The sequence below is a fragment of the Gopherus evgoodei genome, chromosome 2 (genome assembly GCF_007399415.2).
Source record: "Gopherus evgoodei ecotype Sinaloan lineage chromosome 2, rGopEvg1_v1.p, whole genome shotgun sequence".
NCBI classification, from domain to species: domain Eukaryota; kingdom Metazoa; phylum Chordata; order Testudines; family Testudinidae; genus Gopherus; species Gopherus evgoodei.
Window position 1 is genome coordinate 38,662,438 of NC_044323.1, and position 17,367 is coordinate 38,679,804.

Here is a 17,367-nt window from a genome sequence, read left to right on the forward strand (position 1 = left end):
TAGATGACCTCCTGAGGTCCCCTCCAATCCTGATATTCTATGATTCTATGATTTTGTTCTTAAAATTCAGAAGACCAATTTGGATTGAAGAGCTACAAAGTGTGTAGGGTGCAAATGGGAATGATTAAGATAAAATGTAATCTAGAATTGATTTAATGGACATGAAATAGAAGCACAAACCTGAAAATCAGAGTGAATTCCTAGGAACACTTCTGCTCTGTTCCACTGAGTGCCTTGGGAGCCACTTTGAACCCAAAGGACAGACGTTACATCATCAATTTTACTGAGTACCTGGAAGAGAAATTGTGAATTCCAGGTCAAATCAAATCTTTCTCAGCTCATTAATATAGTCATTTCAGTGGGAGTTTGCCCTTAAATTAACCCCTATCCCACACTTTAAAATCATCAGCAGAAAACAATCACGAGCATGATCTACTAGTTTGTGAGCCTGATGCTACAGGTTCTGAGCAGGTCCTCTGTGCATGCTGAGTTCAGTGCTTTTTGTTGCCATTGATTTGAATAGGAGTGGAGAGCACTCAACCGCAAACAAGAGATGCTCAGCAACAGATAGGTTCAGGACCCATGAATGTAATAAAGAAAATAATCTTAATGGCAAGAGTAATAAAAGGTCTAAGAGATAATATGACTATTAGATTATTCCATTGTAGTTCTAGGAGTGTTTTGGGTGTCTCAACTACACAAGAAGCATCCCATTTATCCATAAATAAACTTGTCCTCTCAAAACAGAGAACTTGATCTGTTTGGACAATGGCAGGTGCACAAAATGTCCTCCTAATGTCTTGCCTCAGTGAGTAGTCACTGAATTGGAGAGTCACTTCTCCACATGAGCAGCAATCCTAAATGTGCTTCTCTCTGACTTCTTGAGCATCTGAATTGAACTCAGCTGACAATTTCAGGCAGATGGAGCATGTCAAGCTGTCTTTCCAGTCAGTACTGACAAAACTACATCACATCCCCTGTTTCCAGAACTGCCTCTCCTCTCAAGGATTTATCATCTTCCCCTCACAGTGTAATCCTATTTTTGAGATCTAGGATGACCTAGACGTTTTTCACTTTAATGAAAAACTGGCATTTTTGAAAATGTATGTAGTCCCAGAAGCATATGTGATGCTACACAACAGGTAAGCTGTGCCAAATGAATAACAGGGTCCTTGCCCTGAAGAGCTTTCACTCTAAACACACAAGGGGGAAGAGTGCAATATATTAAACACACAAGACAGGCACAGTGGGGCATGGTGAGATGCTTCACAGAACACAATGGGGTTTCAGAATTTAAAAAAAACAACAGAGGATGGGGATATTATTTTCCAAGCATAAGGAGTGACAAGAAAGGAAAGAGTCTACAGATATCCTCCATCAATAATGGCTTACAGAAATAGGTAAAAATAATGGAGAAAACAGAAATGTACATTATAATACATCTACATGTTTTCATTGTTATAAAACGTGAGAATAACTATGATCTTCTAAAAAAGCATAATTTGACTTGGATGTAAATTTTCCAAGGTCAAATACTATTCCTTAATAGTCAAGTCCCAGCTCTTCACTAGAAATTCAAACTTTCTGCTATTTCTTGCCAGTTGTCATACCTTTGTAAAGACTAAATGCCATCATATTTTATGACCCATTAAAATTCAAATATATCTATTTTATTTTTTTAAAATGTGAGAAATGTCTAATCTTTAAAAAGACTCGAGCTTAAGAGATATAGAGAGCCCTGGGAAAGAAAAGTATGACAGAAGTACTTAATATACTCAGGTTATAGTAGTTGTTCTGTGGTTTTATCTACCTAAATTTTGACATATGCTTAAAGTTACACACATGCTTAAATGTTTTTCTAGATCAGGCCTGGAATATTCAGTACTCTGCAGGATGGGAAGGCCTACTAGGGGGATATATGACCAGTTCTGAATCCTCATTACACTGAGAAAGCCTGATTTAAGCTTCCAGCTTGTCTCCCTTATCTGTTTGTTTCTCCTAGTAAGTTACACCTACATCCAGCAGCTAATAACGATACAGTAGAAAGCTGAGAAAGTTTGTCCACCTTGCTTTGCAGATACAAAATGCAGTTTTTTGGCAATTCAATTATGCAACTGTTTTTATGTTTGTAACAGAATGTTTCTACTGGATAGATGTGCATATTGTAATGGGAGAATACTTAATTCAGAGTTTGACCACAAGTTTTTAATCTGATACCAGACCTTGGAATATTAGTGAGGAAAGCATTTCCAATTTATTCCCAAACAAGGCACTGAAAAAGAGCTTTTCATTGGTACCAAAACAGTTAAATGAAAGCTCCATGATTAGTTAGTTCAATATTTTTGAATCACAGACAGATTCATAACAGATTTTTAAGGCCAGAAGGGACCAATATGAGTCTGACCTTCCACTTAACATAGACCTTAGAATTTCAGCTGGTGATTCCTGCATCCATCCCAGTAACTTGTGGCTGAACTAAAATAAACCTTTTAGAAAGAGAGCCAATTTTAGTTTAAAGACTGTGGGTGATGGAGAATTTACCACATCCCTTGTTTTTAGTGGTGAGTTATCTTCGCTATTAAAGTCTTATTTTCAGTTTGAACATTACTGATGTCAACTTTCAGCCATCAAATCTTATAATACCTTTATTTGCTAAAATAATGAGCCCTCTAGTATCACATATATTCTCCTTCTGTAAGTAATTATAGATCATCATCAACTCCCCTTTTAACCTTTCCTTTGATAAGCTAAATAGGGAGAGCTCCTTATATCTCTCACTGTTGGGACTGTTTTCCAGACCATGAATCATTCTTGTGGCTCTTCTCTTAACTCTATGCAGTTTCTCAGCAACCTTTTTAAAGTACTTATAGTATTTGAATAGTCAATGGAACTTTGCCAGTTTACACCAGCTGAGGATCTGGCCTTTGTGTATTTTATCCAAAATATTTTTATTAAGGATTTTTGAAATGCTGCTGTTGTTCTATACTATACATTTGTAGCCCCATAACAATTATTTATACTTGCTACAATAAAACCTGTCTAGAATTGTTTCCCTGTTTTATTCTCTTAGTTCAGATGAATTGGGTCAATATGCTGTTACATGGGTTAGGTATTTGCTAAACCTAAGTGCTTTCCTTTTTACAGTGGTGTGCAGAATGGGGTAAGGGTAAAGTATTTTTTATAGTTAAATGCTAGTAAAATCTCGATTCAGCTTGTTTCAATCAAATTAAGCAAGAATATGAATGAAACCTCAAGGGGAAATCACACAGATGAGCCAATTAAAAAAAAACAACATCTAACAAAAGATAGTTTCATATTGTAACCCTTTGGTCACAGCCAAAGATCTTGATGTTCAGATATCCACTCAATGTATTTTAACAGCAAGAGAGATTATGCAGTACAAAGCGTTACTTGTACAGAAGCTGCATCCATTCTGTAAAAAGTTACCATTTCAGGAGCTAACTCCAGCTAACACTTCCCTCAGTCACACCATACTGGGGGGCAGTGAAGTGTGGATAATTGTTCATTATCATTATCATTAATTAGCTGTCTAGACTTGATGAAACTAAATGATAGGGCATGACTTTTTATACAGTAATTTCAGAAAACTCTAATGTCTTTTCAGTACCTGCAGAGAACCCACTGTTGCACCATTCATATGATTCCAAAATATCAGTTTGCATTTGGGTCCAGTGAGCGAAATGACTGGAGTGGCAATGTCAGCAGTATGACCAAATTTTCCATTTGAACTGTCTGCATACAGATACCAGCCTTCTTTAGTAACCCTGTTCAGAGAAGCAGATTTTATTAAAACAATACATATATTCATAGTAAATTTCTAGATGTGCAAATGGTAATAATGCTTTGCAATCATCTGAGGATCCACAAGCTCTTTAATTAATTAATATTTCACTAAATCTTACAAAAGCCCTGGGAAGACAGGTGTTATTCCCATTTCACAGGGAAGCTGAGATTTGGTTCCTAAAGTTAGGATCCTAAATAACTTGATTTTCATGACTGATATACATGACTGAGCAATGAGCACCCAGCAGCTTCCATTGACTTCAGTGGAGGCTGCTGAGTGCTCAGCAATTTTGAGCAATTTTGCATCACTTATTTAGGATGCACAAGGTCCTATTGGTCTTAACTATGCCTAGCCAGCAATTGATTATCAGTAGACAAAAACAAATGGGACAAAAGCCAAGTTTTGCCCCAAAAGTAGGGCAGACCCCTTAGAGGCACATGTGTATGGCAACGCCAGGCATCTGACCTCAGGCTGTCAGCCCCAGCAATGGGCAGTGGGGCTCAGGTGAGAGACTACACAGGCGGCTCAGACGAGGCCTGCACAGTGTCCTATTTTCACTTTGGGAAATAGAGTGGCCCTAGAAATAAGGGAGTGGCTTGGGATGTTGGTGTCTTGCAGAGATCCTTCTGTAAAATAACAGCTGAGCCAGAAATAGAAGCCTAACATTCTGGCTCTCAGATGTAACCATTAGACCCAGTTCCTAAAGGATCTTGTCACTTCCACTGAGTTAGAACTAAGAATTTGGTGCATTGTTTTGTTGATGAGTTCCAGCAGCTCTAGGGGAATGAACAGATATTACAAATTCTAAACATTTTTCAATAATCCAGCTGAGATTCCTTGAAGCCTTGGACTTGAACTGCTTCTTTAAAGAACATTTTAAAATAATGAATACAAATCTGTTCATCAGTGCTTTAGTCACAGACTTCCTCTCTCTTGTTCTGAGGGGGAGAAATAATAGTTATGCAATTGGAGTCACTTTGAGAGAGGGTATGCAAGTTTATCACTAGAAAACTGTAATAATACTGTATACAGCACTTTTCATTAGATGATATCAAAGTGTTATGACAAATATTAATTAAGCCCCAGAATATCTCTACGATAGATGAGGGATATACATATGATTGCATATCACTGGCAGGCAAAATGATCCATCTCTGGGGTACAACATCTGGGGTTGCTGAATAGTGCATGCTATAAGGGGTTAGAAACATAGAAGTTCCCTTATTAGATCACACCAGTGGTCACTGTAGCCAGTATCCTGCCTCCATTCATAGATTTTAAGGTGAGGTCCATTCTGAGAATCTGGTCTGACCTCCTGTAATAGCACAGGCCATAGAACTCACCCAACAATTCCTTCAGCAGGCCCATATCTTGTGCTTGAGTGAGAGCATATGTTTTAGAAACTCATCCAAATCCCAATTTTAAAAACATAAAGTGATGGAAAATCCATGACATCCCACATGGTGTTCTAATGGTTCACTTTCTTTACTATTAAAAGTTTTGCTGCACTGTAAGGTCTAAAGTCCCAGTAATGGACAATTATGAAATGAATTGCCCAGGACTTCAGTTTTTTCTAACCCCTGCAATCGATGGCTAACTTATGTCTTGAGACATAAGAATTTCTACCCCTCCTATAGTTTCAGCCTATTTGTAATGTAGAAGAGCAAGTGTAGAAGTGGAAAGTGAAAGCAAATACTAGATCACTGTGAAGCTGTGCAGAACATTTTGGTAGGAAGATACCACCTTCAGCAGCACAATACTGTTATATACCAACTATAACAGTTCCATGGTTCAGAACTGATTGGATAGTAATCTTTTTTTTCCCTGTTATCAGCAGCAATACTTTTCTAAAGTCACTTGATGTTCCTTGATGGTCTCCCATACAATCTCTGATCTAGCCATACCTTGTTTAGCTGGTGAGGTTGCTTTGATTATTGCATAAGATGGTATTGCTACAACAGCGGGTGTAAAAACCTCTGTAAATAAAGAGGTGAATAATTCCCAGGATGTCTTCTTGAGGTTGGGGGGGGAAAATGAAGTGGTAAAAGGTCCCATAAAATGAAGGATTTATTCAGGAAATAGTATGTCATTGTGCAGATAATCTCATATGTTAATTGGGGTACATGAGATATGTATGATTCATAAGGAGAAAATGAAGAACTATATAAAAACACAGCAGCATGTTGGCTAGGTCTATCCAGGCATGTAGGCACAGGTGAAATCAAATACTTGCATGAGAGAAATAGTAATGATCAGAGCTAATGTGTCCACCATCACCCATAAAACATTGCTAACCAGTCCCCTTCTTTAAATATTCCTTTCGTATAACAGAAGGAAAGTGCATGGCAGTTTATGGGTAGACTGTGATGAAGCAGCACAGCAGAGGTTAAAGAGAGCCTTTTGGCTCAGCAAGCCTTGCCCTGTTATACCTGCAGCCAATCTGGGAGTAAGCACCAGCCAAGGGAGACTGTGAAGGAGCCTCCAGCACCAGTGTAAGGTAACTGAGTGAGCGAACCCAAGAGACATTGTGGGGCTCTCCATCACCAACTGATGGGCTGCTGCACATGAAGAAGACTGGGACTGCGTCAAGACACTGCCCAAGATCCAAGAGGGAACCCTATAGGAAGCAGGCCACCCAGGAAATTGGACTAGAGAGACCATGCCCCAGACTGAACAGAATGGTAGGAAGTAGCCCAGGTCAGTGGATTCTGACTCCCTGCTGGGAGGGGCACCTTCCCCCTTCTCCTCCCCCCTGCTCCCCTGTTCAGGGGTTGATGTACACAGGGCCTTGGGCTAGGACCTGGTGGAGAGGAAGGAACTGAACTGAAAGCCAGCAGCTCTAACTACTAGGCTGCCTGGCCCTCTAAGCCACCTGTTAAAAATGCCTTCACCAATAAAACTTTGTACAAGCCACCTATCAGTGAAGTTCTTCATAAAACAAAAGCAGAACACAGTATCTTAAAAAGTAGGGGCTGGTGTAAATCATATTGCTCCATTGACTTCAAGGAGCTTGAAATCAAAGGAGATTTACACTGGCTGATGGTCTGACTCCAGTAATTGTAAAGCTACTGTTCCAAGCAGGGCCGGCTCTAGCCATTTCGCCGCCCCAAGCACAGCGGCAAGCTGCGGGGGGGGGGGCGCTCTGCCGCTCACTGCTCCTGCTGCTCCAGTGGACCTCCCGCAGGCGTCCCTGCGGATACTCCACTGGAGCTGAGGGACCAGCGGACCCTCCGCAGGCACGCCTGCGGGAGGTCCACCGGAGCCACCTGCCACCCTCCCGGCAACCGGCAGAGCACCCCCCGCGGCGTGCCACTCCAAGCACGCACTTGGTGCTCTGTGGCCTGGAGCCAGCCCTGGTTCCAAGATGATGATGTAGATGTTTTCAGGGCAGCTATTTTGGTCATAAGAAATCAGACCAAAGTTTACCCAAGTGTTATGTGAATTAAGGTAAATCAGGCTAAAAATTTAAGAGCACACCTGGCATTTTTTAACAGTTTTTCCCAATAAAGCTGCACACAGGGAAAATGGTAATGCTCTGGAACCTGCGTAGCTGCAGATAGCCTCCTGGTTCAAGTGGGTCTAATTGCTATTCCCATAGCTAGTCTTATTATGAAAGGCCATTACCTCAGTGACATTCAATCATTCTGAAGTAATTTGGAATTCCTGGTTTTGTTTTGGATTTCTTTATCAGAATCTTTTCCATAAAAGATGTGTGGATAAGTTTAAATAGATTTCTTCACAACAAGAATACCCTGTTCTGAACCATACCTCAAAAACATTTGAGAAGTAGAAATTTGGCTGCTTATTGAAATGCACTGCTTCGATGGCCCAGAAATGGTGCTGATGTGTCTAAAATCATCCCCAGTGGTTTGAACGATACCTAAAAGACAGGAATTCATTGGTGCAGTTCTTGCAAAGTTGGGCTTCCACCAGAAAGGCTTTTTTATTGCCTGCAGGTCACACAGAATGAAGCAGCAACTTTTCTCACAAAACTGAGAAGCTAGTGGTGGATACTGTGCTCACCTCTAGGGGTTTTTTTTTTTACACTGGTTGCTGTAGCAATTGCATGAAGCTTGTAGGAGCACATGTTGCAGGACAGAAGAGTTTGGAAGAGGCACCAAGAAATCAGTCTTTGTGTCCATGGCTTGAATGCTAGCTGCAGTTGCAGTACCTTTATAAAAAGTTCTCTCAATCAAGAGCCAGTTTAGTTTTAGAAACATTGCATACTTTCATGTTATTACCTAGCACACAATACATGAAACAGCTGCTTTTAAAGTGAAAGATTCTTTGAGCTGGCCCTGCTGTTTTTTAACCCCCTGAGCTGAATAGGTCCTGGCTATATTAAAATGCTTCTCCTCGATAGGGTGACCAGATAGTAAGTGTGAAAAATAAGGACAGGGGCTGCGGGGTGATAGTTCCTACATAAGACAAAGACCTGAATATTGGGACTGTCCTTATAAAATGGGGACATCTGGTGACCCTGCTCCTCGAGCCCCACCCTATTAGGCTTTTTCACTCAGATATTACCATCTCACTGTCCAGGAGATCTGCTATTGCATATTGGGTCAGCTGGCAATCTTACTTTTGGCGTGTCAGTTCTCAGTCATGCAATTTACTGACATCTCCCTTAACTCACCACTTTTCATTTCTAACATGCATCTGAAAATGCTATGTTTTTGTGCAGGACCACTCTCAAACCCACACTTGTTAATGACATCGCATGAAATCAGTGGGGCCAATCATGCAGCAGAGCATAGTTTGACATTAATAAAGGTGGCAGAATTGGGTGTTCAATATAGTGCTACATGAGTGCTACAATGCTCACAGACTCCTTCAGTGGTTGGGGACCTAGTGGCCACTAGATCCCTGGCTTATTTGGAAAATTATCCACTGGAAAGCTTGTCTCAATGTTGACAGCTACAGCAATCATTATATTGTTGACATTTACCCTCTGAAAGCAATTAATTTTACTGTGCTAGTGTAAGTGTTCCCTATACCCAGGAATTCCTGTAACACTTCAGTAACACTAATTAATTTCAAACAACAAAATTGCCAACATTTTAATGGAGTTCACTGGATGCACAGACCTCAGCATGAGCAGCTGGACTCCACTTCTGAAGTATGAGTTTGTTGCAAACACGGGCTTCCCAGCACCCTTTTATATATAGTGGTCAGCTAAATATGGGAATGCCTAAAAAAAACTCTAGTAGGCATCCTCCTCAACACCTTCAGGTCAGCCCCATGCACCTTGATGTGATCATGATTAGAGTCTGGTATGTTTTGAAGGCTGGAGAGAGACAGAGACAGAGATAGAGACAGAGAGAGAGAGAGAGAGAGTAAATTGTTTTGCAGGCCCTCCCAAAATCCCTAACCTAGTGTTGCCAATTCAGGTTGTAAAACTTTAATCCTTTGCTTCACAATAGATATTGTCTTGAGCTAAAGTGTTTGGAAGTGGCTCCAAAACAGAAAAAAAACATTCCCAACTCCTGAGGGATATCTGGAATCAAGTTTTGGCTCAATATAGCGATAGTGTCTAGGCTCAAAATTCAAATCAAAATCTGACCTTTACCAGCCATTGGAAATACTCTCAGATGAAGTTTTAGTTCAGCTTTATCTCTACTTTGGAACTACCACAAATTCACAGAGAATCTCTAAAATAAATTGGTTCTCAGATGAACCAGTGTTTTACAAACATAAGCATTAATACTTCACCATTGGTGGTCTCAGTAAGTAGGAACCCTCACTTCGCAAGCTCATTGACCAAATGGCTAAGAGGGAGTTAAACTTCTCCTCTTTCTTCTCATTACAATGATGCTTATGAGACATTATTCGTGTTGTGTCATTTCTTTCATGTACTTTGTCACCAGAGTACACTATCAGTATTTTAATGCCTCATCTATTCCATGAAAGATGGTTGTAAACTGTGCTACATTGACCTTTCCATAGTTCTACAGTTTGATCCTCCGTTGATCATCATTAGTCTTTGTTTACAGTGAGAGTAGCCTGCTCTGAAGAGGCTGGTCAAAATTCTGACTATTTAAACTTTTTAAGTCTATGATATATGTCATTACAAGGTTTATAACCTTCCACACGTTATTCTGACCTTCTGCACTTCTGACAAAAACACAAAATGTCAGGAAACTGTAGGGAGGTAGGAAGTGGTATAAATTTTACTTACTTTTTTTAATATGTAAACTTCAGAGCCAGTTTCTGGCCCTGCACAGTTCAGCTATACAGAGATGGCATTACATTCTGCAAAAGCAGTGCAGACATGCACCCATATTAACATTCCTTTGCCAGCTTAAAAGGATAAGCAACAGAGTATAGTGACTTCAAAAAAGGCAACTCAGTTTAAATAGATAAAGTTATAGTTTAGACTTAAAAATACATAAATATGGGCAAACAACCCAGAAATGGATCCAGAACAGGGAAAACTTGTGCAGCTACCTAGCTGCTTTTTCAAGCTCAAGTCTGTCTGTAAATACTCACAAAAAGAGTTCTACACACTGAGTGGGAAACAGTTTTTCCATCCTGCAAAATTTTGCAGAGATTTTAAAAAATATCCCCATTCCACACTGGGTCAAAACCAAGACCTTTCAAAAATTTCTGGAGAGTCTTCTCCCAGAGATTAGGATTCATATAGGATATGAAATGAGACACAAGCTGGGTCTTCTAATATCAAACAGGAGTGCTCTAACCACGTGGCCAGCAGCTATTCTAGTCCCTATTGCTTTCAAAATTCCAACCTGGACCTGAAAAACTTTTACTGAAACTGATACATTCCACAGAGAGATTTGGTTCCATCCAATTGGCATTTTCCCATTAAAAAAAAAAAATTTGTTAAAAAATTCCTAAGTAGATCTAATTTGGAAGAGTTTTCTAACCAAGAAGAAAAGAGGCATTTATGGCACAGGACCCATACAAGAACAAATACATCACCCATGTTCTGGCCAACAATGGCTCTACACACAATCAATCCATGCATATTATTACTTCTAAAAGGTTAAAAGTGAATATTGGGAGCGTAGTTTGTTGTGTGAGGAGGCTATGTCTCTGAAATACAGGCACTGTCCAGCAACTCATCTCTTTGGCTCATATCATGGAGGAATGGCTTGTTAGTGCTATTTAGGAAGCAAGAATCAGGGTTAGAGAACTTCCACCCTGTGTTTGTTCTTCTCAGGTGTCCTAGCATGTATCTGTGCACATTGGGCACCCATCACTTGGAGGTAAAATAGTAATCTCCTGATCTTATGTGTATCCTGGTCTAGATGAACACAAAGAGAGAACAGACTCTTTAAGGTCCTTTTGTGACACCTGGGCCTAAACATTTATCCAAATTGTGAGCTCAACCATAAAAAACATAATTTTCATGAGATGTTATGATAATTTATAAGTAGCAAATATTGAAAGAAAAAGGTACAAAAGGGAGATATGATAACTTAATTAGTCTAAACAAAAAGGCCAACTTAATATGATTCCAAGGCTGTGTTGAAATTATGGTATGGAGTCGGAAATTGGTATGTTGGAGATTAGGCCTAATTGGTGGACAAACTAATCACCACCCATCGCTCTCTTTCCGGGTCCTCAAAAGAAAGATTTTGTGGGGAAAGCACAGAACAACAACAAGAAGAGACAGAAAGAACAGATGGAAGCTACTGGAGTGAGCTTTACCAGCATGGCAGCCACCCCCCCTCATTTCCTGGGACCCTGGGCCTTCATCATCCTGACCCTGGGAGGTGTCCTGACCAGAATGGGCTAGAGAGAGGGGAATGCAGGTGAGATTGCCACCCCTACCAACTCCAGCTGAATCTCAAACACCACCTGGAATGACATTTATTACCATCTTTAATACCATCTGAGAGACTGTCAAACAAGGGGGCTTGTCCTTCTAAGATTGGACTTCAACAGGAGCAATAGGAGCAGCAGCCCATCTCAACCAATTTCTTTTCCTCCCAAAAAGAACAGTTATTATCATCATTAATACCATCTAAGAGACTGTCAAACAACAGGGAGGTTTCCTTTAAAAAACTCTTTGCAGCTAACGGGAAAGGGAACAAGAGATGTTGTTAAAATGAACACCTTATTTCCTACTTTACATTTGAAATGATTTAACTGTTTAAATAGTGTGCTGATCATGGTTCTAAGTGAACTGAGTCTCTTTATACCAAGCCCTGGACTTTGTTTAATGTTGGCCAGTGTCTGGGTCATGTTAATACCTTTAGTCCATATATTCCATCTAAATTAATGCAACAGCCCCCAATCTATTCAGTCACTTGCACAAAGCCCCACTGACTTCAAAAAGACTTCTATGTAGATGAAGGCATCCATTTGTGTGGAATTCACTGCAGGAACAGGGCCTAAATATACAAGATTAAAGCAAATCATGTTCAGTAGAATGTATAATTTTCAATTATGTTAAAAGGGATTATCAACTCCAGATAATCTCATCCTTCTACTACATGTCTGGATTGCTTTTCTATACTCCTGACTCATACTTATCTTTTGCTCAAATTAACAGTGGCCACTGAGTCAGAGGAAGAGGATTTTCTACCTCCCCCACTCAAAAAGCTCATTACTTTTCAATTATTAAAATATTTCCAGCAGCTGGTAATTCAAATCTACATTTTTTGATTAACCACTGAGAAGCACTGCTGAAGGATTATAATACTGCAGGCTTTCCTCTGTTGATATCTTAGACTCTTTGTTTTCTATTTGAAAACTTCTCAGTTAATTAAAAAAGGAATTGAAAGTAAACTGTGGTCAGGAATGTGGATCTTCACTTTGGAGAGTATGTGCTAACATGTAATTTAAACAGCAGTAATTACCCAAAAGAGTAAATAATCCCAACATGGTTTTGGAAAAACATTCCTGCCCCATCACCTCCCTCAAATGTTTAACATTCATGCATAATAAACTCGAAATTTAAAAAGCAATATCATTTTCAGGCCATCGCTAAGTAGAGGTAAATTTGCTGAAAGGTAGATATCCAAAAGGATGCAATAAAGCTATACCTATTAAAGGCATTCAGAAGTATAACTTGGGGGCTCAATCATCCCGCAGTTGTACTGACAGAAATTTTATAGTTACTGCTTCAGGGAGGTGATAAAACTGGCTCTTTTCACATTTTATTTTGAGATTTGGCTTGTTTACCTTGTATTTGGTTTAAATTTAATAGTTCCTTTATTTCTCTTTTCTCCCATAAACATATTTAAAAATTGGATTAGGTCCAGGGATAGTAGGCCACACAGCCAGGGATAACATTTTCAAATGTGAGTGTTTAAATTTTGGCACCTAAATTCATATCTAGATGCCTAAACAAATGGAGTGAGTGTCAAAGGCGAATGTAGACATTAATGAGAGTGGAGGTGCTCAGCACCTATCAACAGCAGACCACTCACCCCTTCCAGAGTTCCAACTCAAAACTGAAGAAATAAAAACTCATTCATCTTTCCCAGGCTCAATCCTCAGCAGGTTCCTCACATAGTTCTTCCTTACTCTCTGTTACAGAGTGCTACCACTTCCCAGGCCTTTCTCCCAGGAGGCCCAGCTCCTCCAGAGTTGCTGAACCTCAAAGCTTCTTCCCTGAATGTCTCTTCTCCCAGACCTGCTCTGGGAGTGACATCTTCTTCTTCTCCTCAGCTGCCCTCTCCCCCCAAGGACAGTCCCAGGGTCATCTTGCAAGCTCCTATGTGATTCCTTTCCCAGAAAGTGGAAACTCCTGACTCCTTCTCCCCTGGGTTCCATCTCCCTACTGTCTGCAGTCCTTTCTTTGTAGGGACCAGTCTGGTTCTCCACTGCCAGGTCTAATTCTTAATTACTTGTCTTCTTTCCAGGTGCCATAGAATAGGTTAAATGAGCTCTCTGGCAGTGTGGTGTTTATATATTCCATCACATGTAGATAACTAGCCAGTTCTTTACATTATTTTTATTGCTCTGCCTAAAACACAATTGATACTAACCCAAATCTGCTGACATTCAGGAAATTCAGTTAAATATTATGATTATTACTAAATAAGTTAGTGCTCATCTACATTTGCTAGTTTGGCAAGAAGTAGTTTTGGAAAAAAATGGTACTTCTGACTCAACTCAAACCTGAAAGTACAGGCTACAAAGCTTTGTATAAGTTCAGGAAAGATATGAAAGACAATCAGACATTTGGATACTTATCCTAAAATGAACCATACCACTTGATGTTCACTCTTCACTAGAATTTACGTAAGACCCTTCATTTCCTTCCTCCTCCTCTGCTGCAATTAACAATTTTTTCCTCAATGCCAAACAGTTTGGCCAGAATACAATGCATATTTTGCTCCAATGGTACATTATTTTCTATCTTTTAAAGCCAAGCTCTGCTCAGTTTCCTCATATGAGTAGTCTCAATGCAAGGTGAGGCAATAGATTAACATAAGGAAAGCCCTCAATCGAATTCAACAACGAACAAATGTTACAAAAATATGTGTATGAAACCTATGAGTCTATTAAAAAGATACCAAACTGTACGTACTTGGATAAAATAAGAAAAAAATCAGATGCCCTCAAAATTACTTGATACATTCAGATAAACATTCAGCATGAAGGATTTTTTGGTCCTTTGTGTACATCAGTTATGAGTGTGTTGTTCAAATTTGTCTTTAATAACATATTGCTTCTGGAAGACATAGGAAAAACACCAATGTCCATTTCACTTAAGTGAAATGAATTTATGTAATTGCTATGCACACTTTTATGTTCTTTTTCCATATATATTTATGTTGGCCTTGGCACACAGAAAATAACCAGAGAACGAAAGACTGATTCTGACAAATCACAGTGATAATGCAACAAAGATAAGACCCACACTTCATTATCCAAGACAGCCCTTTTGTTGTAAATATTGTGTGATGCACCCTGATATTCAAACTTTAATTTTTGGTTCTTCTTCTCTTAGAGTGGGGGAAGGGAGAGAACCCATATCCACAAGATTTTAGAGTACAGACGATTTATGTTTAGAACACCTTGAAAACTAAGTTTACTGATCAGTTCACCCTTGTCATAACTTTAGTCCCAGATTTGGACCTTAGCGTCCAAAATATGGGGGTTAGCATGAAAACCTCCAAGCTTAGTTACCAGCTTGGACCTGGTACTTGCTGCCACCACCCAAAAAATTAGAGTGTTTTGGGGCACTCTGGTCCCCCTGAAAAACCTTCCCTGGGGACCCCAGGACCCAAATCCCTTGAGTCTCACAACAAAGGGAAATAATCCTTTTTCCCTTCCCCCCTCCAGGTGCTCCTGGAGAGATACACAGACACAAGCTCTGTGAATCTAAACAGAAGGACTCCCCCCTCCCCGTTTTCCAGTCCTGGAGAACAGAATTACCGAGAGTTAATCTCTCTTTCCCCCCTCACCCAGAGGGAATGCAAAATCAGGCGAATAAATCTAACACACACAGATCTCCCTCTGACTTCTTCCTCCCACCAATTCCCTGGTGAGTACAGACTCAATTTCCCCGAAGTTTCCCAGTAAAGAAAACTCCAACAGGTCTTAAAAGAAAGCTTTATATAAAAGAAAGAAAATTACATACAAATGGTCTCTCTGTATTAAGGTGACAAATACAGGGTTGATTGCTTAAAAGAAATATGAATAAACAGCCTTATTCAAAAAGAATACAAATCAAAGCACTCCAGCACTATATTCATGTAAATACAAAAGAAACAACTCTTTGGTACTCACAACTTGAAAACAGAAGATTAGAAAGCAGAAATACTTCTCCAACGCTCAGAGAAAGCAGGCAGACAGAAAACAAAGACTCAGACACAAACTTCCCTCCACCCAGAGTTGAAAAAAATCCAGTTTCCTGATTGGTCCTCTGGTCAGGTGCTTCAGGTGAAAGAGACATTAACCCTTAGCTATCTGTTTATGACACGCCCCCCAAATTGCAGACAGTGGGGAAGCTCACTGGCGGCGATTTTCTTCTAGAACTTGAAAATAAACAGATTAATACAACACATGCACCTTTACATATACCACTAAGCATATAACAGACTTCTGCATGGTAAGAACACTTTTTAACTACTGGATTCTGGGAAACTCTCACGGGAGAGTGCATCAGCTACTTTGTTAGAAGCTCCTGAGATGTGCTGAATTTTAAAATCAAAATCTTGGAGAGCTAAACTCCAACGAAGAAGTTTCTTGTTGTTCCCTTTGGCAGTATGAAGCCACTTTAGTGCAGCATGGTCAGTTTGTAGTTGGAACCGCCGTCCCCAAACATATGGGCGTAGCTTTTCCAGGGCGTACACAATGGCACAGCATTCCTTTTCACTGACTGACCAGTGACTTTCCCTCTCAGACAGTTTTTTGCTGAGAAACACGACAGGATGGAAGTTGTGATTCGTTGCTTCCTGCATGAGAACTGCTCCTATACCACGCTCAGATGCATTCATGGTTATTAGGAATGACTTGTCAAAATCCAGGGCCCTGAGTACAGGGTCAGACATGAGGGTTGCCTTAAGTTGAGTAAAGGTCTTTTGACACTCATCAGTTTACTTAACTGCATTTGGCTGGGTCTTTTTGGTCAGGTCGGTCAGTGGGGCAGCGATTTGGCTGTAGTGTGGTACAAATCGCCTGTAGTATCCGGCCAAGCCTAAGAAGGATTGGACCTGCTTCTTGGACCGTGGGACAGGCCACTTTTGGATAGCATCCACCTTGGCCTGTAGGGGGTTTATGGTTCCTCGACCCACCTGGTGCCCCAGGTAAGTCACTCTGTTTTGGCCTATTTGACACTTTTTGGCCTTAACAGTTAGTCCGGCCTGCCTGATGCGCTCAAAGACCTTTTCCAGGTGTAGGAGGTGTTCGGGCCAGGAGTCTGAAAAAATGGCCACATCATCGAGGTAGGCAACTGCAAATTCTCCCAGTCCAGCTAGTAGACCATCTACCAGCCTCTGGAAGGTGGCGGGTGCATTACGAAGGCCGAAAGGAAGGACATTGAATTCATACACCCCCGCATGGGTGACGAATGCTGACCTCTCCTTGGCAGGTTCATCTAGCGGTACTTGCCAGTACCCCTTGGTTAAGTCTATTGTAGAGATGAACTGGGCACGGCCCAACTTCTCCAATAGCTCATCGGTGAGTGGCATTGGATAGTTGTCCGGATGAGTTACCGCATTTAGCTTATGGTAGTCCACGCAAAAGCGTATTTCCCCATCTGTCAGAGGGTAGCCGTGTTAGTCGGGATCTGTAAAAGCAGCAAAGAATTCTGTGGCACCTTATAGACTAACAGACGGGGTATTGAACTGACCTCGTTATCTCTAGCTTGCTTGCTAGCACACATATATATACCTGCCCCTGGATATTTCCATTACATGCATCTGAGGAAGTGGGTATTCACCCACGAAAGCTCATGTTCCAAAACGTCTGTTAGTCTATAAGGTGCCACAGGATTCTTTGCTGCTTTTCCCATCTGGTTTGGGTACCAGAACCACTGGAGATGCCCATGCACTGGTAGATGAGCGGATTATATCCATCTGTAGCATGTTCTGGATCTCCCGTTCTATAGCAGCTTGGGCATGAGGATAGGTAGGGTGGGG

The 17,367-nt window shown here is 40.6% G+C and overlaps 1 protein-coding gene across 1 annotated transcript in view; it reads right to left on the reverse strand.

The window, feature by feature from the left end:
- MALRD1 (MAM and LDL receptor class A domain containing 1) overlaps positions 1–17,367 on the reverse strand; it is a 438,556-nt gene that overhangs the window by 250,272 nt on the left and 170,917 nt on the right. The window contains 2 exon segments of the mRNA XM_030549280.1: positions 181–291; positions 3,629–3,785. Coding sequence (XP_030405140.1) covers positions 181–291; positions 3,629–3,785 — 268 coding nt within the window.